Raw genomic sequence first — 26,522 nt, forward strand, 5'->3', positions numbered from 1 at the left:
ACCCATGCCAAATATCAAGTAGAGAAACAACCTGGTCAATGCTGCTCTTAAAAAGTTACATAGTCATAAAATTTTTTTAAATTAGAAAAAGAATACCCTTGATCATATAGGTGTGCTTAATCAAGGCTAACCTAGGGCTAAACAATGACCACAACAACCAGTTGGACTACTTTTTCTTTTCTATTATTTTGTACTTATAAAAAAAAAATGTTATGATGTTGTTAGCTGCAGGTTAGATTTGAATGAACTGACCTATAATCAAAGGTGTTAAGGCCATAACCATATCATCTTTACTTGATAAAATACTTTACTGACTCGGTAAAAGTGAAAAGTAACAGCAACTGTGTTTCACATGTGTCTATCTGTCGATAGATAGTAGCTGTTCAGAATGTAGTAACCTTCCATTTACATGAGATTGCTGATGGGGTGGGGGTGGAGACAGAAGAACATTTTTTTAAAAAATCAGGGTTAACTGTTACAAGAGTTAGGTTGAGGTACATAAAGACAGGCAAAATACTGCTAAGCATTTCACCCAGCTCGCCACCTTACTTTTTAGAATGACATTGTAGGCTAGGTGTGAGAGGTTAGATCTGATCAGTTTTAGCATAAAACAAGTAGAATATTTGGGCTGGATATCGCCTGAATCACACACATATGGATGTACATATATATGTATATCAGAGAGAGAGTGTGTTAAAGACTAGGTTAGATTCAGTGATTTGATTATAGTTTTATTATGTCAAACAAGTTTAATAACATTCTGCTGTTTCACTGTTTCATTAACAAGTAGCTGTGGTGATGATAATGATGGTAGTGGTGGTTGGTGGTTTATGATGGAGGCAGCAGTGGAGGTACTGATGATTGGTAATAGATGATGGTGGTAGGGAGCATTTATAATGCTAATGGATGATGACTGCTGTGTAATTTAATTGAATATTACAAATAGATTTGCTTTTATTTTCTTTATATCTTTTGAACCTAATCATTCTCAAAGTATATTTTAATGACATTGAAAAGGTCACACACATACACACAGTGACCAAACTTAAATCAGATGAGTTCTCCATAAAACAACATTTTAATTTTCCTAAGAATGTGACAGCTGAATAGAAAGATCTATTTTTACTGAATTATTTGTTGTAAATAGAGTAAATGTGCAGGAATCTTATTTCTGGCTAGACTATAATAAATATAATTAATTAATCAAATATGAGGACTGATCTTTAATTCAATTTAGCAGTTTCGTTACAAAAGTAGAGCAGCTGACCAATTCATTTTTGTCAAGAGAAACCTCAAGCCATTCATGCACCATTCTTACCAGGAAATATAGATGGATGTCGCTTTGTAAAGAATTAATTTTTCATATAACCAAAGCAGTATTCCAATGAGCAAAGGGAGCCTCTACAAAATTGCTTTACATGTTAATAACAGCAACCAAATCTTCCTCAAACTACACATTACCATCTTCAAAAAAGCAAAAAAAAAAAAAAACAGGATAGTAATGGCTGAAATACTTCTTGGCTTGGATTAACTACTACTACTACCACCACCACCATATGAAATTCAAACAGCTCCATTGGGATCTTGAGCAAGTGTCTTCTGCTATAGCCCCAAACCAATCAGTACCTTGTGAATAGAATTGTAGACAGAAACTGTAGGGAAGCCCATCTTGTTGCTATTTGTGTGTGTGTGTGTGTGTGTGTATTCACATCCCACTCTTTTGCTTTTCACCAACTAAGCAAAATGAAATGCTTACTTTTTCTTGTTGACATTATGACCCGGCTGGTCACTGTACATTTTTTATTCCACTCTAACTCACTACTTCACCAGGGACTAATTTGAGAGACGGGGCCAGGAAATGAGTCTTAAATAAGCTCTAATGCTAATAGCAGTGCTCTAGCAGAACCATAGCCTCTTGCTGAAACCAATAATAGAATAATAAAACAGAATTAAATGAAAAAAACAAATGATTATGTTCCAAAGATTGGAAACAAGAAACTTGGAGTAATGATTTGTGAAGTTTCAACTTCCAACAAAATGATACAATGCTACTTCAATATTTAATACTCTCTTAATTGTGTATACTTCCACACATGCTAGCATGGAAAACAGACGTTAAACAAACAAACGATACATAAAATGTTTGAAATACTTACAATTCTAGAACATCTTCAAGCACCATATCTGAATTGTGGTTATGGAAAAATATATAATTTTGCAGGAAACAGTATAAGTTGAACAATTATTAATATTTTTATATTAGGAAGAAGTGTGTGTGTGGGAGGGAAGGGTGTAATGAACAATAATATAGATATAATACTATACCATCAAGATACACGTTTCAATTTAATAAAAAAAGTTAATTCTATAGGTTTCAGTTCATGTAGATGTCAGAGAAAGCATATTAGATATTTGCCACAAGTCAACTTCCTATCCAGTAGAGTGGAAAATTCCTGTTTCTTCCATAACACTATAGAGAGCAGAGAGCTTTCATGCAGTTGCTCAGTCAGGCAGAAACAATAACCAAATCTTTTATTTGAAAAAAATTTAACTGTTATTTCTAGAGTGTCATGTGACACATACAATCTCCTATATTGGCTCAATAGTCGTGTTGAGATACTAAATAATATTCATAACTGCTTACCTCAGTCAGACTGGCTGACAATGCTTACTTCATAGTTGAGTGATTAGCAGTACATATAGCACCAAAGTGTAAAAACATGATTCAAGAATATGTAAATGATCATATTTGCCAGAATTAAACTACCCTGGTGACAAAGAGATTTGAACTTAGAAACAAAGGGACCAAACCACAAGATATTTAAGCCCACTGCTCTGTTCTAACAACAACAATGGTTTCTAATTTAGGTACAAGGCCAACAATTTTAAGAATTCGAGTAAGTACCAGTTGAGCACTAGAGTTGATGTAATCAACAAGCCCAGTCCACCAAAATTTCATGCCTTATGTCTATTTTAGAAGGGATTATTATTATTGTTGTTTGTTAATAAGGATATCAACAATCCTTTCTACTGGAAGCACAAGGCCTCAAATTTGTGGGGTGGGGGCTAGTTGATTATATCGACCCCAGTGTTTTATTGGTACTTCATCTACTGACCCTGAAAGGATGAAAGGCAAAGTCAACCTTGGAGAAATTCAGAATGTAGTGACGGGCGAAATACCACTAAGCATTTCATTCAGTGCACTAACGATTCTTCCAGCCCACTGCCTTAAGAATATCAACAACAAGACCAGTAATTTTTGAAGGGGGAGGGGTTAATTGATTACATAAACCCCAGTATTTGGATGGGGCTATATTTTATCAATCCTGGAAGGATGAAAAGAAAAGCTGATCTCGAGAGGATTTGAATTGAGTAAGTCACTTAACCCAACATTCTGCTAATTCTGTCGCAACACAACTGCAATAAAACAACAATAATCGTGATGATGATTTCAAATATTAGCACAAAACTGCAAATTTTAAAGGAGTTGTATTTATTTTTTCACCCTTCCCCCACCAGCATTTAGCTGACATTATATTTTATCAACCCATAGACAGATGAAAAGTAAAGTTGACATTGGCAAGATTTGAACTTAGAGCATAAAATAACAAGATGACTTGTAAATAGAAATCTCTAACAACAACAACATTGGTACATTTGGTTAGAACACAGAATAAAGTATTGATCAATAAATACACTGAGAAAATAATGGGAAAACCAAGTTCTAAAAACACTAAAAGATTTTTTTCCTGCTGCAGTACACATTCTTCCCCTGAGACCTGTCCACACGATAATCCTGTTAAAAAGAACACTTTGCATAGCTTTTTATATATTTTATTCATATTTAGATATTTTTCTGTTGATAGTCTGTTATTTTTTTACTCACATATTTATATTATATATGCATTTTTGTTAGACTCTTCTTATAACTTCTTTCATTCAACTTCTTTTAAAAAGTCACATGGCAAGTAATGTAATGCAACAACAACAACAATAATAATAATAATAATAATAATAATAATAATTCACTCACTAAAGTAGTCTAAATACTTTTGAATGTATTGGGCATTCTTAAGGTTACAGATTATTTTTATGATCTTTGTTTTTTGAAGGGGAGGACAGTGGTTGCTTGTTTTCTTTCATTTGCTATAAGAATATTCTCCACAAGTTTTGTGGAGGGAAAGTACTTTTACTAATATACTAAACAGTTTAACTGGTTAAGACTAGGTTTGACAGCAGTAAATAACATTACTAAGGATGACATTCATAGATGACTCTTCACCACTGCTGCTACTACTATTACCACTACTATAAACATTCACACATTACAAATGTGAAGCCAAATTCTTATCAATACATATTGGACTATCGAGACTGAAGAATGTAGCCAGACGAAGAAATATATGATCTCAGGCTGGAACAAATAGGAATCCACAAATCAATCAACAATAAAATGGATGAACCAATGAGGAAGCCCCTATATAGTCACTCGACATGTTAGAAACAGCAATCAAATCTCCTTCAAATCACACCCCACTGCTTTAAAACAAAGCACATTTGACAATGTACTCCTAGATATGTTATGCTTGAGTAGAAATGGGGTTATTACAACTGGAATGGGTTTGATTATATAGCTGCACAGAGTTAACCTGGAACTAAACAAGCTCAAATGCACTGGATACAAATCAATAATGGACTTTCTGCCTGAACATTTGCCCTGCCAGAAATAGCAGCCAAATCTTCCATAAACCACACCTTAAGAAAAGAAGGGCACATATTGTCAAACAATTATCAATGAGAGAGAAGAAAATAGTCCTAAGGGCATACATAGAACCAATCCTTACATATGGTTGTATGACCATAAAGCTTATGTTGCAGAGATAGGTTCCTCAGATAGATGCTGAAGGTGTCCTATACAGATAAAATGACAAATATTGAGGCCCTTCAATAAGCTATGACCACCAGGAAGCTTTTTAAGAATGAAAGGCAAAGAAAAAAACCTTGAGCATTTGGTGGCAAAAGAAAGAAGCCTGGAAAGATGGAGAGAAAAGAAACTTGATGGCCCTACCAGCTGGATTCAGAAAGACCTACTACATTGTGGGTGGGAGAAAAGTGCATGGAGGTCCATGATTACAAATGTGTCTAGGCACAACACATGAAAAGATAGAGGACATCTTACATACACAGCAGGAAGGTATGATTGAGATCTGCAGGAGTAGTAAACTGAATCAAAACAATAAATGAGAACAATAACAAAATATCTTGAGCCTTTCAAGTATCAGAGAACTTCAAGCATGTATCAGTTTTATTAGATCTAAGCATAGCATAGATTTCATCATACTTGTAGTGATGAGATAGTCTATGAAATAAATGTATATAACCTTAGGTTTTCTATACAGTTAATATGAACATAATATATAGATACAAGCATGGTTCTTCATCATCATCATCATCATCGTTTAACGTCTGCTTTCCATGCTAGCATGGGTTGGACGATTTGACTGAGGACTGGTGAACCAGATGGCTACACTAGGCTCCAATCTGATTTGGCAGAGTTTCTACGGCTGGATGCCCTTCCTAATGCCAACCACTCAGAGAGTGTAGTGGGTGCACAAAGGCCAGTCAGGCGATACTGGCAACAGCCACACTCAAAATGGTGTATTTTTGCGTGCCACCTGCACAAGAGCCAGTCCAGCAGCACTGGCAACGGTCTCGCTCGAATGTCTTTACACGTGCCAGAAAGGCGACACTGGGCACAGGTGCCATCACGATTTCACTTGCCCCAACAGGTCTTTGCAAGCCAAGTTTCGTGTCCAATGAAGGGAGACAATGTTGGCATGGGTGCCAGTCGTCTAATTTAGTTTGATTTCGATTTCACTTGCCAACAGGTCTTTGCAAGTGGAGTTTACTGTCCAATGAAGGAAAGGTACGCATAAGTGGGCTGTACATAAATTCTACATACTTCTAGATTTGAACCCACTGCACAGTACCTTGAGCAAGTGTCTCTACTAGAGCTACAAGCTGATCAGTGTCATGGGTGGAATTTAGTCAACAGACACTATATAGAAGCCTATGATCATTATCATTTTTACATTTTTTCCATGCTGGCATCAGTCAGATAAAACTTATTAAGTCAAAAATTTTCTACAGTTGGATGCTTTTTCTGTTGTGAACCCTGACTTGTTTTGCGAGTTGGATGGATTTCATTCCATGAGTCTGCACATGTCCACTGAACTACAAGATACTTGTTTATTGGAGGACCAAATCAATGTCTGTTTTGGGTTTAGATGATATCAACAAGGACCCATGTAACTGGCATTCACACACACACACACATAATGAATTTCTGTACAGTTTCATTCAACCAAATCTGAAACCACATGACTGCAAAGCAAACTGTGTTACCACACAGCCATGCTAATGTGTGTGTGTGTGCGTGTGTGTGTTTATTTTGTGTTTCTTTGCATTATGTAACTTAGCAGTTTGACATGGGTTAAAATAATTATTGAGCCAATATGAAGGCATGAAACTAGTAAAATAATAAAGGAATACACCAATAGTTTCTAGAACATTCTTCTTTACTCTGTATTAGCCATCACAACCAAGACTATGCTGGAGTACTGCCTGTAACTGCACAACAACCATTACATCAACTAAAGGATACTGACAAAGTCATCAAATCCCTGCAAGGAACCAACAATTTCCTTGTCGTTTTTCATGATGATATGAATGCGAGATCCAATACATTTGTCTACCAGTTCTATAGAAACAGAGAAGAGAAAAAAGAAAAATAAATGGCACATTAGTAGGTAATTAAAATTATAAATATTAGCAAGTCATTAAAGCATAAACATAAATGTAAGTAGGAGTGGAGAAATTGATAAAGATCTTAGGATAACAAAAATATAAATAGTAAAAATAGAAAGCTGAGTGGAATTAAGGTGTTGACTTTAGAAATAAATTAGCCTGCATATACATTGTTTTAATTTGTCACAAAGAAAAAAAACATAATTAAATTAAGAAGGAATTAATCTTCCTCCTTATAAAATTGAATTGGCTGTTTGTCTATGTATCATGAAGGTAGAAAAAGGGCGTAGTTAGTGTTTAAGGAAGGGGATGGAAAAACAGAGTAGTCATGAGAGAAAGAAGTGATCTCTCTCTTCTTTCCTCACTTTATCTTCCATATTTCGTTTTCATTCCTATTTCCTCTCTCTTCTTTCCTCTATGTCTTCTATATATTTTCTTTACTCCTATCTCTCTCTCTCTCTATCTATCTATCACATCCTTCTAAATCACTCAATGTTTAAACCGAAACAATCCAGAAATAACCAAACTATTCTCATCGTTTCAATTCCGAGTAGATGACAACTTTTTTACTGAAGAAAAATTTAACTAAAATAATTGTCTAGATTCCTCTTGAATTAGTACATCAGTTTCATGAGTTGATGAACTAATAGCCAAAGAATTTCCAAATTTTCAAGACACCCCCCACAACAAAACTACAAATGCTTGCATAAAAAAAAAAAAATCACTTAGCAGAAACCAATAAGCTTTCACACTTCGTTTCAAGAAATTCAGAAACTTATAAATCTACAGATATGATTATTAACCCTGCAAGGTTGTCTACTATCTTGTTGAATTCTTAAATTATTTGGAAACTACTAAGCTTCTACCACATTGACTTGTTAAAAATAGGAGCCACCTTCATACACCTACCTTGGTTATATAATGGTATTTGATCAGTGGCTACCATTTTGACAGATTGTTTCATGGGAGAAAATGATTTCATGTCCAGAATACCCATGAAACCATCCGGTTCAGAAATACCTTGTGTATGCAAAAAGCTTTCAGTATCCAGCAAAAAAAAAAAAAACAACTCAGCTTTGCGGTGTCCACAAATATATCTCAAGGACAACTATTTTTATCTGTTGCTGGACTACAACTGGAAGAACATTGCTTCTTTCATGGGTAACTTTATACAGTGTGTGTAATATTGTTGATAAGGAAATTCTGGATTTACACAGAATAGTAATTAACAGGAACCAATAAGACAGTTAAGCGAAAACACAGTATCAAAACAAAAAATGGGATGCCTACAAATAATACACGAGTTCATATAACATGACAAAACCATTTTATCTAGAAACAATGTAACACAGGGTAGCTACCAAAGAAGCCACTACATGATCTCTCTAACTGCTAGAAATAACAGCCAGATCATCTTCAAAACACATTACTATTGGGTTGGTGTATAATTATTGTGGCTTTTTTCAATAAATTTTATTCAACAAAAACAACAACATGTAATAAAAAACATCTTTAAATGATTATTCTGGAGCATATTCACCATCTACTTCAATTACTGTTTCCCATTTGCTTGTCAGACGGTCAGACCATCATTTAAGGATGTTTTTGTTAAATAAAATTTGTTGAAAAAAAGCCACAATAATTATGCACCAACCCAATACTACTTTATGCATATATGTATGAAAAAGACTGCTACACATCTGCTAGATTTGGTATAAATAGTAGTCAAATCTGCCTAAAACTACACCCTACCATTTTATGCATGGGGTGTGTATGTGTGGTTTGGAGTTCAGTCCCACTGTGTGGTATCGTGTGGGCGTGTCTTTTACTTCAGTTCAAGCTGACCAATACCTTGTGAATGAATTGGGCTCACAGACATTGCACAAAAGTCCATCAGTCCATCATATATATGATGATGATGAGATATAAATATACATATATATATATATATATATATAGATAGATAGATAGATAGATAGATAGATATTTCATCTTTTAATCAGGGCCTCTGAGATTACATACAACAGAATGGACTCTGCTAAAGGCACCTAGGGAACCAGGTGGGGGTGTTAAATCAGATGATGGATAATACTACAATGAATGTATATGCATGCATGCGTGGAGTGCGTTTAACTCTCACGGCCTGACAACCAGTGTTCGTTGGCTTGCATCCCTGTAACTTGGCAGTTCAGTAACTAGTAGTTGGCAGCCATCGATCTTGAGAGACCATGGATCTGTTCCCCTCGAAATTGTGTCAGCTGCTGATGGTGGTGCACAGTCTGCTGTGGTTGTGGAGGACTACATGGGAGTGGCAATCATGCATACAACGACTGCATTTGAAGGAGCTCTCTGTCAGCGTTACTGGTTTTTCCTTCCGTTGAATGTGCTTTTCTTTGGCGGCTTTTCTTGTGGTTCCTGCTTTTCTTTGCTTCCTGTTTTTCTTCCCTTCACTTCATCCCCTTTTGCAGAATTTGTCTCCATAGTGGGCAATCATTTGCAACCTCCTCCCATCTCAGGACATCCAAATCAAGTGAAATACAGTTTAATAAAATAAGGGCCTGACTTAGAAAAGTACTAAGGCTGATTTTATCAACTTTCAAGGCATGGTCACAATCAAATAACTGAAACAAAAGAATACACACATGCTCCAACAAGGGACCCACTAGGTAACAACCTCTTCAAATCACACCATGCTATCTAATGCATATACATATGTACAAATGAGGGAGACCTCTGTGTGACAGCTGAACATGAGAGAAACAGCAATCTTCAAATAGAAGCCTACTTTGACACAACACATAGACAGAGCCACATACTTCTGCCAGTTTATATAAAATTTATCAAAAAATGTCATTAAAAAAAATTAGTTTTTGATGTTTTTTTTTGTTGTTGTAACGATATCTCAAAGAAAATTCAAGTCTTTTATTATTTATTTTATAAATAAAGAAATATCAAGTTATTGATGTTCATCTCCAGGCCTACCTTAGTCAAAGACATTCTAGCCATGACCATCCAATTTTTTTTTATTTATTCAGATATAATGTATCTAGAACTACAGTAACATGTCCTTTTTACAATGGTAGAATAATTTGGCTACTTTTTCAATAAGTGGCCATGCAGAGGCTCTCTTTTTCAACAGTTAAATACTAAGTAGATTAGTTTAGAAATTAGAACTAAAAAGTATCAGATATTCTTCTGCGACAATGGAGGAAAAACTGTAAACAACTGCTTTTTGCTGCAGATCAGTTGTGATTGAACAAACCTTTAATCAAAGATATATCAGCCATGAGTCACCCAGCTTTATGTATTTCGCCTACCATGTCTCAACTTTTCCCCAAATTGTGGGCTGTCTGATTTGAGGGAGGCTTGGCTATTATTTGTAGCAGGTGGAATGACTCTCTAGATTCAGTTGGTTAATCATATAGATATGTAAATGGATGCAGATTCAGAGACAGAAGAAACGAGACAATGTAACATTAATACCTTGCTCAAAAATCTTAGTAATAAAATATTAAATACAATATAAAAAAGAGATAACATCAAATCAAGAAAACAAAAGCAAGCTACAGCACAGTTCACCCCAACTTTAATCAAAATGGTAGGTTTGTGTTGCAGTAAAGTGAAAAATTTCTTCACAATTAGTGGCGGGAGAAGCAACAGTCAGAATGAACAATGAGTTGATCAAGTCATTTTAGAAGTGCTCAGACAGATCTTATATGCAAATGTGTGATTAAAATTGCATCGTTGACTTGACATATCAAGTTTAATTTCATTTGAATATTCATATGTTAACAACTTCAATCAAGTAATAAGATTTCCTTTCTAAAATATCCACACATTATAACGTGACATAGCAGCAAACTGGAGTTGAAGACTAGGTTTTATTGTTTGTTCTTAATATTGGACTGACACTAAAAAGGTCAAATCTGAATTAATTAATTTGTTCTTTTTCATTTTCTTCTTGCTTAATTTCAAATGACACTCACTGAGGCACAGACATGGCTGTGTGGTTAAGAAGTTTGCTTCACAACCATATGGTTTCGGGGTTTAGTTCCACCATAAGGCACCTTGGCCAAGTGTCTTCTACTACAGTCCTGAGAAGACCAATTGCCTTGTGAGTGAACTGCTAGACCAGAAACTGAACAACGTCCACTGTGTGCATTTGTGTGCCTTCATGTGTATGTGTGTGTGTTCACAAGTGTGCGAATATGCATACACACAATCCTGATCTCTAATCATCTATTACACTCTTTTCACTTTCTGATCTTCCCACCTTTCTGTTCCTCTATCCCTGTTCTCTCTCATATTCACCTTGTACCTTGACCTCACATTTTTCTCTTTCTTTCCAGACAGAGAAGTCATATATTCACCTCATCAGCAAAACACCCTGTCCTTCTGTCATACTTATCCCTCAATTATATCCAAACTCAGTTGAAGGGTCTTATCTTCCAAGTACTTGGTGACCCCACCAGTGCTGGTGCCAAAAAAAAAAAAAAAAAAAGAGCACCCAGTACATTGTGTAATTGTTAGTGTTAGGAAGGGCATCAAATTGTAGAAACCACGCCAAAGTAGAAATTGGAGCTCAGTGAAGCTCCCTATAGCCTGTCAGTTCATGTTAAACTATCTAACTCATGCCAGTAAGGGAAAATGATGATGATATATGAGTGGATTTGCCAGAAAGAAACTGAACAAAGTCCATCGCATATGAGTACTTGTGTGTGTGTCTGTGTGTGTGTGCATATGTGCACGCATGTGTGTGCACGTGTGTGTGTGTGTGTGTGCATGTGTTTACATTGGCACTTCTCTGAAAATTGCTAAGCCACAAGCAATAACATTGTTATAATTTCCCTCAACAACAAATCATCTGCAGATCCAGCTGTAAAACAATGCCTCAATAATATATTCATGTAACCCATGCTAGAATGGTGGCGGGGGAAACAAATGTAGAAACAAATGAAAAAATTCCCAGCCGGTAAAGTTGATAGAATGTCAGCAGTCTGTTGCCTAAAGGGAACATGGTTCATATCTCAACATAAATACTACAGAGTATCTATACCCATGACCAAGATAATCACTTTTATTGCTCCCAGCAAACTTGCTGCAGATAGGTGCCACAAAGTGTTGTAGCCTATAACTATAACTGACAAATGTTGTCCTGAATTGCAGTTTATGCAGTTATTATTTAGTGCTAGATTATTCCTAACTGAGCGAATCTATGATCAAAGACAACAGTTGTGGCAATCCAGAGATTTTCTAAAAAAAACTTTTTGAGCAGTTTATTCAGAACCGCATTATCCAATGTGTACTTCTATTTTTAATACAATAGAGCATGATACAAGAGAGATTAGCTGCTATTTCTAGCAGGTCGAGTGACCATTTAGAGGCTCTTTCATTGGCTCCAGGCTATATGAAGAAGTAATTATTTGTCTCCAGGTCAGCTCTGATCTAACAGACCTACAAAAGTGTTCAAACAATGAACATCTAATTTATTTTCCTTTCAATCACAGTGTATTCAGGACCAAACATGGATAGTAGGAATAAGATTTGATAAACATTTGGCTGCTATTTCTAGTAGGCTGAATAACTGCATAGAAGCTTCATCACTGGTTCATCAACCAATGTAAAACAGCCATTGTTGGTGGCTTTGGTTAAGGAAACTTAAGCAATTCCCTACCAAACTATTGATTCACTATTGATTACATTTCAGAGAATGTCTGGTGAAAGTGTGGTCTTAGAAAGAACAGGAAATGGCTTTATCTACATCAACACTGATAGTTAAGAATAAAGATCAGAGTAATCCATAGACATCTTGATGAGTTATTGATTATCATCCAAGTAACTGTTTGGGATTTATTTAATCCATCAGATTGCAATAGTCAAATATTGTGATAAGATATGAAAGTTACATTCTGAAATGGATACAACATTGTCTGGATTGGTAGGAAGACCACAGACAGAAATAGATCTATATACTGTGAGTGCATATAGTATGTATCATCGTCGTCATCATCCTCATTTAGCATCCATCTTCCATGTTGCTATGGGCTGGACAGTTTTACAGGATCCAACATGTCAAAGGACTGCATTAAGCTCCAGTGTGTTTTGGCATAGGTTCTACTGCTGGATGCCCATCCTAAAGTCACTAGAAAGGTTGCCATATAACTCATAAGACAAGTGGATTATAGTAGAGGGGGCAGGGGATTTATGTCAGCTTGGGACACGAAACTCAGCTTGCGAAGACTTATTGGGGCAAGCGAAAGCGAAATTGTGATGGCACCTGTGCCCAGCATCGCCTTTCTGGCACTTGTGCCCGCTGCATGTGTAAGGACTTTCGAGCGAGAGCATTGCCAGTGCCGCTGGACTGGCTCTTGTGCGGGTGGCACATAAAATACACCATTTTGAGCGTGGCCGTTGTCAGTACTGCCTGACTGGCCTTCATGCCGGTGGCACGTAAAAGCACCCTCTACACTCTCTGAGTGGTTGGCGTTAGGAAGGGCATCCAGCTGTAGAAACTCTGCCAAATCAGATTGGAGCCTGGTGTAACCATCTGGTTTCACCAGTCCTCAGTCAAATCGTCCAACCCATGCTAGCATGGAAAGCGGACGTTAAACGACGATGATGATGATGATGATGATTGAGAGGCTAAAGTATTATAGAGGGGATAGGCACAGGAGACACATGGCTACCCCACACTATATAAGAGTGCATGACAGTAATTGGAAAGAAGACAGTGATGGCAGTAATGAGGTGTCAGGATGTACTCTCAGGATACAAGAAGGTGAGTATAAGAGAGGTTACAAACAATTGGAAGCAGTTGGTGGGTAAGTTCATTAGAGTGTGAGAGGAGATGACAAATAGTTAGCAATGGGTTTATATGGATGTAGTGAATAGAACAAAAGTGTGGTTGATGGTAAATATTAGTATGGAAGCAGGAAAAGGTGAAAGAATAGGATTGGTTAAAGATGGAGAAAATAAGTGACAGTAGAGGAAGGGAGGAGAACAGTAGTACATTAAACCTGTAAGGAGATCAGAAAATATGGAGATGATGTTCAGAGATGGGGTGGGGGAGGGGGAGATGTAAAGTGAAAGATGTGGATGTCAGAGGTATGTAGGAGTGGCTATAGTGAATGGGGTACGGGAAGGACATCCGGTTGTAGAAAATTGGCCTCAACAAATTCTGTCTGCCCCATGCAAGCATAGAAAAGTGGACATTAAACAACATTGATGAAAATCATCATATATGTGTGTGTGTGTGTGTGTGTGTGTGGATATAAGCATGGCCAAGTGGTCAAGTTACTTTTGCAATCATGACGTCCTGTGCTTGATTACCATGTGTGGCATCTTGGGCAAGTGCCTTGGGTTAATCCAAGCTTTGTTAGTGAAACTGGGTTGACAGAAACTGTACCAGTAATTCAAAGGTCCAATTTAGTCACACAAAGTCATGCTGATTCTATTTGAGAATTATGTTAAGGGTGCACATGTCTGTGGAATATTCAAGCAGGGTATATGCTAATTCAGTGAGTAGGCAGTTGGGTTGATCAAACTACAAGATGATCATACACTACTCTCAAAGGGAGAGCCCATTATTATTGTGCACATGCGTGCACACATACACACTGAGTAGAAGATGATTACAAAATTTCTTCATTTGCTACACAAGGAAGAATTTTGTGAGCAGTGGCATGCAAAGTGATGCAATAAGAGTTAAAATACAGTGCTGCAATATGTGAGGTGGTGCAGCAATGTGTAAGGTACTATGGCAAGGCATCAGTATGCAAGGTATTGCAGCAGTGTGTAGTACCTTGCACTTTTATATGTGTAAGATATACATTGCGTTGCTGCACTCAAGAAGACCAATCCGCCACAACAGAATTAATGTCCTAAAACCACAGTGCAATGGCAAAAGCACTGATTATGATGCCATGTAAAAAGGACTGGTGATGGTGTCAAGTAAAAAGCAACGGTATGCCATGTAAGAAGCACCAGTATGGTGCCATGTAAAAAGCACCCAATACAGTCAGTAAAGTGGTTGGCATAAGGAAGGCTATTCAGCTGTAGAAACCAAACCAAAACAGACTATGGCACTTGGTGCAGCCCCTGGCCTTGCCAGCTCCTGTCAAGCCATCCAACCCATGCCAGCAGGGAAAATGAATATGATGATGATCATGGTGTCATTTCCTGTTTTACATTTAAAATTATCTATTATAAAAAAAAAAGCAGGTTATGTATGACTATACAACAGTCAGTATAACAGAATACATGCATCATTATATGAAAGCCAGTCAAACAGGGTACATGCCTCATTATATATGACAACCAAGGCAGCCTGTCTACCAGGGTACATACATTATTCATTATATGACAGCCAGACTAAAAGAGTATGATAAACCAAAGTATAAAAAAATATGTAACCTCACAAATATCTAAGACCACAACAACACTCATGTCTACATTTACTTTCAGAACTGACAACTCAAAGATCTTTCATTTAATGACTGACATTTCTTAAGATACTGGGACAAACTTTCATCTTTCCATGTTATACTCTATTACATTCAAGACTGTATCTCAGTATACACACTGCATTCCAAACTAGACTTTCACATACCACTGCATTCCACAACTTAATACACTCCATAACATTCCACACTGCACCATGGTGAACCAACAAAGGAGCTTTCACATGGCCAATCTCCCTCAAATTAAAAAAAGGACACATTAGGCATGGCTATGTGGTTAAGAAGCTTGCTTCCCAATCATGTGGCCTTCAGTTCAATTCCACTGTGTGAAATCTTGGACAAATGTCTTCTATTACAACCCTGAACAAACCAAAGTCTTGTGAGAGGATTTGGTAGACAGAAACTGAAAGAAGCCCACCTGTTGTATATCATCATCATAATTTAGTATCTGCTTTCCATGCTGGCATGGTTTGACTGAGGGCTGGCAAGCCAGGAGGCTGCACCAGGCTCCAAACTGATCTAGCAAGGTTTCTACAGCTGGATGCCATTCCTAACATCAACCACTGCGAGAGTGTAGCGGGTGGTTTTTACGTGCCACCAGCATCGGGGCCAGTCAGGGGGCACTGGCATCAACCACGCTTGAATGGTGCTTTTTATGTGCCACCAGCACAGGAGCCAGTTAGGTGGCACTGACATTGACCATGCTCAAATGGTACTTTTTACATGCCACTGGCGTGGGAGCCAGTCAGACGGCACTGTATTAGCCATGACTACAATTTCACTTGACGCAACAAGTCTTCTCAAGCACAGCATATTGCCTGATGATTGAAGGGTACTTTTAAACAGGCTGGTTATGCGACACTGGCATGGGCCATGGCTACAGTCGCGCTTGGCTTGCTGGGTCTTCTCAAGCACAACATATCTCCAAAGCTCTTGGTTGCTTGCCATTGGCTCTGTGAGGCCCAATGTTCGAAGATTGTGCTTCACCACCTCATCCCAGGTCTTCCTCTTCCACAGGTTCCCCACTGCTAGGGTGTGACACTTCTTCACACAGTTGTCCTCATCCATATGCAACACATGACCATACCAGCACACTTGTCTCTCTTGCACACCACATTCGATGCTTCTTAAATCCAACTTTTCTCTCAGGGCGCTCACACTCTGTCGTGTGTGCACACTGACATTACACATCCAGTGGATCATACTAGCTTCATTTCTTTCAAGCCTATGCATGTCCTCAGCCGTCATGGCCCATGTTTCAGCCGTGTAGCATGGCTGTTTGCACTCATGCACCATACAGTCTACCTTTCAATCTGAGATAGGATGGTCATAGTGGGATCTATGGATCCCTTTGATTACTATTCTATTCTGGTGGATCCACATAGCTATTTGATGTTTAGAAACTGGTTTATAGATATTTCTTTCAAAATTCCTATTTTGTTTTCCATACAGTAACATGTATGGGTTGAACAACTCATATGTAAAATGTTAGAAAAAGAAACTTAGCTGTTTCTTGTAAAAAATACATCTAAAATTTTCTACGGACCCTTAAAATACTGTGGATCCCCAAGGGTCATATGGACCCTGGTTGAGAACCTCTACTTTAGATCAAAGGTCCAATGATTCCAATAATCAGTGTTGAGCTAAGCCACAAACACTACACCATCATATTTCACTATGCTGCATCATATATGCCATGGTCTACTACACTGTAACTCTAGCAGCTAAATCTCTCTTGAAACACTACCCTCTTATATAAGGAAAGGACTCATTAGATAATACAGTCCTAGATAGCCATAAAAAGACAGGATGTTCACAGTTAGAATGTTTTTGGTCATAGGTCTGTTCGGAACAAACCTGGGGCTAAACAGCCAATACTACATCATGGTTATACCACTGTATTCTACACTGTAGTCCACCACACTATACCATACAAGGTACAGACTTTTCGCTTCCACTGTATATATCCTAGGAATTATCAGGAATATCAATTATCAGCTTTAATTATCCTTTGCACAAAAATTCTTGGCAATTCTCCCTACAACACAAGTTGCTCTCATTCTTTTAACAAATCTAAACTAATTATTATTATTATTATTATCAAGGTGGTGAGTTGGCAGGATGTTAGAGCATCAGAAGAAATGCTTTGCAGTGTTTTTTCTGGTCCTTTAGCTTTTGAGGTCAAATCCCACCAAGGTTGCCTTTGCCTTTCATCCTTCTGAGATCAATAACAAAATATACCAGTCAAGTCAATGGTTCCAACATATATGTCCCTCTTTAAAATTGCTGACCTTGTGCCTAAATCAGTAATCATTATACTAGAATGCATTGTTTTGGATAAACAAAAGCAGTCAAGAGTAAATACTCCAAAGAATACGAATGTATAATGTAGTACGGCTTAATAGGTTTATTTACTAACAACGTACGCACTTGCAGTGTTAATAAAATATAGATAAATTATATTTATATATCTGAGGGGTACAAGGTTCACTTTTTCATAGCCACCTACTGGCAACTTTTTTCTGTCTTCTAGGGAATATTTGCACAATTTTTTAAGCTGTTTTCACAGCTATCCCATGTTTGAAATTCACTTTATTTTCAGTAATATATATATATATATATATATATATATATATATATATATATATATACCGGAGTAAGCACATAAAATGTGCAACAAGGTGGAAAAAAGAGTACTCAAATACCAGAGGTAGAGTAATATGCTTTATTTAAAAGCAGCAGAAATATAACAAAAGACTGTTACTCTGAGTTTCACGTTACTCAGAGTAACAGTCTTCTGTTATATTTCTGCTGCTTTTAAATAAAGTATGTATATATCTATATATATATATATATATATATATATATAGCATCAACATGATCATCATTGTTTTAAGTGAAGCTCACAACAGTAGGATGAAATTTGCTGAGGCAGATTTTCTACTGCCAGATGCCCTTCCAGTTGCCAGCCTCACTTGTTTCCAAGTAAGGTAATATACTTCTCCATAACCAGACACATCTTAAAAAGATTGGAAACAAAGGTCACCACTTGCACGACAAGAATGCTTGCTTACAATTATCTCATAATGTTAAGGTGAGGAGACAGTAATACACAAACATACACACAATGGGCTTCTTTCAGTTTCTATCTACCAAATCTACTCACAAGGCTTTGGTCACTCAAATAGTATAGTAGAAAGACACTTACCCAATGTGCCACATAATGGGATTTAATTTGGAACCATGTGGTTGGGAAGCAAGCTTTTTACAACAAAGCAATGCATTGCCTATACCTACAGTTTTGAAAAGAAAACTGAATAATGTGGATAATTCTGGATATACAAAGCCAGAGAGTAAAACAGGATGATCATAGCCAAAATGTCTTTCATTACAAGTCTTCTTAGCCAGGACCAGCTTGAGGTTAAATAACATTTGACACACACACACACACACACACAAAATCATACATGACATGCCAATGTGTTGTTAGAATCTTTTGCCTCCTCCCTCTCTAATTCAGTAAAACACCATAACATTCCTTGCTAACATGAATGACACACCACTAATACAACTCAAAGTCACAATCTTATGATTTCTCAAAGCAACCTCACATATATAAAACATTGCAGAATGCACAACATAAAGACTAGATTTCCTTTTTAAGGCCAGAAAATATTTTATCCCTGATCATTTGCTGACCCTCAGACTACTGCTCACATATCTGAAATGGTAAAGCTATTACACACATACACACAAATACAAAAACAATATCCAATTGATTGGCCAAGACATGGCGTGTCCTTTCTCTGCCAATATAGTCTTAGAGAAAAAAAATGAGGAAGAGTGAGAGAGAGAAATTTAAGGAATCAATATTGACATCACATTTATCTAGAACATTATGTAGAGGAACAAACGAATGAATGATGTTAATGTGGTGTCATCATGTAGTCTGATAATATAGAATTATGTATTGGAGGAAGAATCAGGAAATTCATGCAATTAATACAATTCTTGGTCAGAACAGAGATTTGTTGTGGTACCAAAGTGGTTAACATTCTGGGATATCAGCTGCCATTTAGATTTAACTCCATACCTGATCTAGCAGCCCTATGGCCAAACGCATCCCAGCCATAAGAATCTTGTCTTTTTTCAGATTACATTATTCAGGGTATCCTTCTTTGCTTAAAACAGTTGAGTATTACTGATGTAATTAGCCTATCACATACTACTACAGTGAGGTAGAATGAACACAATTAGAAGAAGAGGATGGAAATGTTTCTGTTGTTTAGCTTCACATAAGCTCTAACTAAGGTGTTCCAGTCATGATCAATCCAGCTTTTTGTATATCAAGATCTACATTACCCAATGTCTTTTCTTTCTAAGATGTTATGGTGCAAACTTGGCTGCTTTTTCTAGCAGGTCAAGCAACCATGTAATGGTTCCTTTACTTGCTTGAGTATCAGAGTAATTTCACCTAAGATAAGCAACTAGTAAGTTGGCTCTGTCTCTGGTTGAAGCAATTGCTGGGCTGGTACTTCCAGTAAAAGTATGAATGTCACAATTGATATTTACCATCTCCACAAATAAAATCTTGCACTTACTGCCTACCTGGGAAGGGCGGCAGGAGATTGCCTGCAGTGCAACCTCCCCACCCATGATAACCTACAGCAGTGTCATAGTGTGTTATATCTGGGGTAACATATGTTTGTATTCTAAAAGTGGAAGCAAGAGCAGAGAGCAATAAAACCTCTTACATCACGAGCCAACAGTCTACTAGATGAATCAACCTTTTAGATATGGCAGCTAAATTCCCTTAAACAACATCTTACTACCTTAAAAAAAAGGAAGGAAGCATTGGATAATGTAGTCTATAAAAATGGAAACATTGTCTATAAAAATGGAATGCTTTCAACATAGGACTACTACATGAGAGATAACTTGGAACTAAATAACAACCTCTAACATTAACTACATAATAAGGCAAGCAGCAGCTCATTCAAAGGGCAAATGATCAGGTTCATAATGTTGGTCTCACCAAATTTTAAGAATTTTTTCTTGCAAAAGCCTTTAACCCTTTAGCATTCGGATTATTTTATCAAATGTAATTCATATTTATTCAAATTGTTTTGAATTAATCATGCATTATCTTGTAGGCTCAAGATTTCGATGATGTGATTGTTTTAGAATAACATTATAGAGTAAGTGTGAAAGGCTGGATCTGATTGGTTTGAATATAAAACAGGTAGAATATTTGGGCCGGATTTGGCTGGTTTAAATGCTAAAGGGTTAAAAGGCAAAAAGTATAACAACTAGATAAACCACAAGACAAGTAACTTTTATAAAAAAATTGGGATGAAAAAATTCAACAGTTACATTAACTTGTAGATTTTTGGCTGCAGGTCAATCCCAACAGAAAAATTTACGATAATAGGAATTCAAGTCATGTCCATTTATCTAGGATTTCATTACCCTATGAGTATTCTTTTGTAAAGCAGTGAGATTTAAGAGAGATTTGTATGCTATTTTCTAACAAGTTAAAAGTTCACATGAAGGCTCCCCTTATTGACTCAAAGGAAGTAAGTTATGGTTCGATAGGAAGCTGAGACTGACTTTAGAGCAGCATCTAGAAAATACATAACATTAGTATCTAATTTATCTAATACCATAATTTTTAATTCTAATACAATTTTTGCTAACACAGATTATCACTCACAGATATATTCCGGCCCACAAGTATGCGGTTTCCTCTTTTTGTCTTTTCTACTTATAATATAATGATCCTAGAATTAGCAAGGCTCAAGCCACTCTCACTCAAGCATTCCTGACCAACTTTGTTCTCCTCATCACCTTTGTTGTGTCCAACTTCCTAAGCACTGCATTAACCACTATGTCCAGTTCTTTCTTCTCAGAATGCTAACCTTTTGGAACTTCCTCCCAGCTCATGTCAACAAAGGTTGAAGTGGAACATTAACTGCATCGCGCTCACTGGTTTAAGAGGGTAATGAAGGCCATGGGCACTGTTTCTTCTTCCAGACCCAGCAAGTAAAGAAAAAAATAAAGAAATTGTAATTCAATATGTATCAAGGAACACTAACTGGGGTGAATGACAGAATAAAGCAAGGAGTACCAAATACTGAATGATGAGTTATCATTTTACATCCACTTTTTCTATGATATGAACTGAACAAGATTCATTGAGACAGGTTTCCTAATCATATGGCCTTGAGTTCAGTCCCACTGCATGGCACCTTGAGCAAGTATCTTTTGCTCTAGCCCTTGGTTGACCAAAGCCTTGTGAGAGGATTTGGTAGGTGGAGACAGGAAGGAGCCTTTTTGTATGTGTATGTGTGTGTGTATGTGAGTGTGCATGTGCACATGTACTTTTACCTTAACATCACATGATAGTTGTAAACACAAGTATCAATGTCATACAAGTGAGATCGATTGTTTCCCATCTTTAGTGAAAAACATGTCTAGTCATGGGGAAACAGGTGATGGCAGGTAACAGGAAGGGCATCTGACTGTAGAAAAATCTCTTGACAAATTATGAGTGACCCACGCAAACATCAAAAGTGGATGTTAAATGATGATGACAGCACCAACTCATTTCCTGTCACCAACTCATTTTTCAAATAAGGTTTTTTTATTCTACTGGTCTTCCCATGTTGAAACTACCAAGCTGCAGGACATTATTTACAAGAGATGCAAAGGTCACCATTTGTTCTCAAATAGTGAACATGTGAAGACATGCAGAGACAAGTACACACACACACACACACACACACACAGAGTGAGCTTCTATACAATTTGGATCTGCAAAATTTCATTCGTAAGATATTATTCAATCTGCGACTATAATGGAAGACACTACTAATCCAAGGTACGACAGTAGTACTGAACCCAAAACAGTTGGTCTTAATCATAAAGCATATTTCTTAGTCACATTGCTATGTTATTTGAATACATTAGTGAAACTGGACACTCAGAATGGCCAAGTTTATAAAACTGTATTAAGAGAATTGTTGTCATTTCCTGCAATAATTTAGTCTCTAAAATATGCTAATTATCAAACCTATTCATGTACAAAATATTATACACCTATTTAGTGGTTTTCACAAGACTACATCATCAAGAATGATGAAACTTAATAGATTTTTAATGCTCCTGGCATTAGACTTTTATTTGAAAAATTAACAGGGACAAGCATTTACTATGGAAAAGTTATTAATAACAGAACATCACAAAGTTATTGGTAAATCCAGAGAGAGAGAGAGAGAGAGAGAGAGAGAGAGAGAGAGAGAGAGAGAGAGAGAGAGAGAGAGAGAGAGAGAGAGGGGGGTAGAAACTGGAATTTATCATCACTGTTACTATCTTAACACTAACTTTTCTTTTCTTTTAATGAGATAGATCAGAAATGCACCTTTTTTTCAGTTTCTCACTCTAAAACTTCAAAATATTCTTGGGTCTGGCCTTTACAATTCTTCCCAAATCTAATTATCTTTTCCATTTTGAAAATAATACACCATTAGAATATATAACAACATGTACTAATATGAATACTGCGTTCTTGTCAAAACATATAGACATTAAATGAAGAATTCTGAGAGTACCACAATCAGTTTATAGTTTGGACAGTGCTGTAAAATATCATCCAAACCAATATTATCAGGAAGAAATAGACATAAGATACTAAAAGTAACCAAATTAGTTCCAGTTGTAAAGTAAACAGATGTCTGGTATATGAAAATATATCAGGTGTAAGATATCAATTAATGAGATAAGGTGTCAGAAAAAATATATATATCAAACACCTGACTTGATAACCAAGCAGAAAAACTTAGAAACTTCATTTAATGCTTGTTCCTATTGGGTTATTTCTGATAGATAAAATCTAGTCTGTTGGGTTGTTTCTGACATACATAGCTAACCTATTGGGAAATCAAATTTTTCAAGGTGTAGATTTAAACACAAAATGTTGTGATCTGCATAGACCATGACCAAAATATTTGAAGTATAGGCAACAATCCAACCGAGAGAGCCACATCTTCATTAGAGGCGAAAAAGCTGAATATGATATATAATCAAAAGACTAGAAAGTCGTACCAGGAAGAATGAAAGAGCCTTAATGACTATTTCTTTCTGCTCTTCCTCATTGCCAACACTTCATTAGTCAATGACTGAAAATGGAGGAAGAGAAACAAGGCACATACAGACATGTGTAGTTACAACAGAACCTAATGAACAATGTGTATAATATGTGTGTAATTAACAATTAATACTAACGAATACACAAACCAAACAGCAGCTGTTAACCAACAACTACAGTATTTTCCTCCTTCCATCAACTCAGGATCATTAGGAAAATTATCTGCAACAGCAATTTTCTACTGATTGACTCAGCACTGGCTGGGTATAATTATTTCACAAGACAGGTGTAATTAGATCAGAACCTGCAATATCACAAGTTCTAGTCACATAGCTCTTCCTTTGTTTTGACATACATATATATATATATATATATATATATATATATATATATATGATCTGACATTAACAGCTTCTGACAACAGATCTGAAATTTTGAAGTGTTTCTCTGTGGTTCCTGCTTGTGTGTGTGTGCGGTGGTGGTGGTGGGGGGGGGGAGGGGGGGTGCAAGTACATTTGGATATATAAAAATGGAAGTGGGGAATATATCTAGCAAAGTTTATTCACACAAAGCTAATGATTCACTTTATTGTTACTCTGCGCTTCCTGTGTCTATGTGTAGAAAGAAAACAAGAATTCTTTAAATTAAAATATATATATTTATATACAAACACACACATTCTCACTTAATGTGGGATGAGTGTCTTGGATGTTGTAATTTTATTTTGATTTATTTATTTATTGTTTCTATAGAATGAGAAGAAATCCTTGTTCTAAACAGTTGATTTTCTCAGTCTTTAATATAATAAATCAATAATTATATGAGGAGAATAATAGAAACAATTCAGCATAGATTTCCTTTCATCCCTATTGATTAGACTGGCCTAAATTTAGAAGCAATATTAACTTTAACCAGTTCTCTTCATAGAATATCATTGAAAATATGAGAGAGAGAGAGAGAAAGAGAGAGAGAGAGAGAGAGAGAGAGGGAGAAAAAAACTAAGTAACTTTACTGTCACTTGTTTGACAGTTTGAAGCTATGTTATTGTTTTGTACCAAATCAGTCCAGATCAAAGGCATTCCTGTTATGACCATCCTGCTTTATTATTAGACATTACATATCTAAGAATATTTTACCCAACCTGCCATTCCTCTATTAGGACTGTAAGGTATGATTTAAACAATAATTGCCTGCTAGCAGACTGAATGACTCTTTTGATGGTTTGAAGTGAAATTACTCACACAAGGCTGGGCCTCTGAATTATAGTTGAGAGAGAGAGAGAGAGAGAGAGAACTTTACCCCAGTACTGACTCCAAGTATGATACCATTTATCACAGGTGTGTACTTTTATTCCATGTTTGTCAATCAGTTGACATTGTTTCTCTGAGACATTTTAATACTTCCATATTGCTCTTTTACAGCTAGATTCCATTCCTACAAAAAACCACTTAATTGTTATGTCAAGTCAATGCAAAAGCCTATGTATAATAGCTAAACCTACTAGAAATAACAATCGAGTCTTCTTCAAATCATAATCTATTGTCTAAAAGGAAGTGTATTTCATCCAAGATACATTATGCCTGAATAAAGACAGGATGGCCATAGCTACAATGCTTTTGATCATAAGCCTCTGCTTGATTATGGCTAGATAGGTTGATAACGTTGTTTGTATTCTGCCTGAAATCTTGTTTCATTACAAAATGGATAATACAAGGTTTCTATAGTTAAAAATCCCACCATTCTTTTATGTAGGAACCATTTATTAAACACTATCTTCAACAAGATGGCCTCTGGTTTCTTAACCTGGTAGAAATATCAACAAATCTTACTTAAATCACATAGTACACTGACTCAAAAAACAAAGGTCAGATTGAGTAATGCTAAATTTATTTGGCACAATGTACTCTTATTAAAATTACAACCAGGTAAGGGTTCTTTTTGTTTAGTCCTAGATCCACCCTGTAACTTAAGAGAGAGAGAAAGAAAGAGGACACAGCACATCAGGGTTGTCGAGACTGTAGTATAGCAGCAAGCAAACATTAGCTAATCTGTCCCCATATATCTCTTAGTCTGGAGCATACTTTTACTTTGTAGAGGAAGGAAACAAAATATTTTTACTATTCTGTTGGATATCAAACAACTGCAACTACTAGCCCAGGGTAAATGATGTAACTCCATTTGCCTAAGTTTTGATAGTTAACCTGCAGGCTACCAGAAAATTTCTCAAAGGTACCTTTCTGCATGAAGAACATATATTTAAGTGTAGGCTACTATATTTAAAACGGGGAACTGAAAATAATATTTAAGTGAAACTATAATTAGAATGAAAAGTCATTAGCATTAATGAAAATTACTCTGAAAAAGGACAAGAGAGAGAACTCATAAAATGTCAGCTGACTGAAAATTAAAAGATATGTGAAAGGGAGGAGAGAAAGAATGTGTCTGATTTTTGGTGGTATAGTGACAACTGAGGACATGTTGCAGTTTTGTTAGAGTATCTTAGCAGAGCATAGTCAACACATCACCAGTAATATCTACTTAATGGCTGTAGAAATTAGCAATAAGCTCATGGCAGCCATACAACTGTTGAAAACAACATAAACAAATGCCCAACAAACCATGGCTATATATAAAAAAAACAAATCTAATACAACAAAAATATATAAGATGAAGGAAGAGAGAAAAAGAAAAAGAGCAAGAAAAAGGGAGAGAAATGAATCTATAGTGACACTGTATGTCATGTCCAATTTCACAAAAACTAACTTATGCTGTTTTCTAGCTAAGGTAAATGTCCAACAGATGACACACTTCAAGAGATAGAAGTATTTTAATACTAAGAGAAAATGAGAGTGTACTAAGAACAAACACACAATGTTCAATAGAATTTACTAAGACACCCATCCACATGTCTTATATATATATATTACACACATATATATATGGCTTTTGGAATAAACAGTTTGTTACTATTTCCAGCAAAGTTCAGTAAGCAACAGTGTTATTACTGTACAATTACAACACACACATTTCCTGAATAATGCATAACAGTATACATACAGATACATTACACTCCCTGTATAATGCACAATACTACATCCACATATTTAATA

General features: G+C 36.3%; 1 protein-coding gene across 1 annotated transcript in view; it reads right to left on the minus strand.

The window, feature by feature from the left end:
* The window catches only part of LOC106871729 (U6 snRNA-associated Sm-like protein LSm5), a 57,248-nt gene that overhangs the window by 13,854 nt on the left and 16,872 nt on the right, over positions 1-26,522 (minus strand). The window contains exons 2-3 of the mRNA XM_014918341.3: positions 6,665-6,760; positions 2,157-2,184 (exon numbers count right to left, since the gene is read on the minus strand). Coding sequence (XP_014773827.1) covers positions 2,157-2,184; positions 6,665-6,760 — 124 coding nt within the window. The remainder of the gene's footprint in view (positions 1-2,156; positions 2,185-6,664; positions 6,761-26,522) is intronic.

The sequence above is a fragment of the Octopus bimaculoides genome, chromosome 2, assembly GCF_046866305.1.
Source record: "Octopus bimaculoides isolate indiv1 chromosome 2, ASM4686630v1, whole genome shotgun sequence".
NCBI classification, from domain to species: Eukaryota; Metazoa; Mollusca; class Cephalopoda; order Octopoda; family Octopodidae; genus Octopus; species Octopus bimaculoides.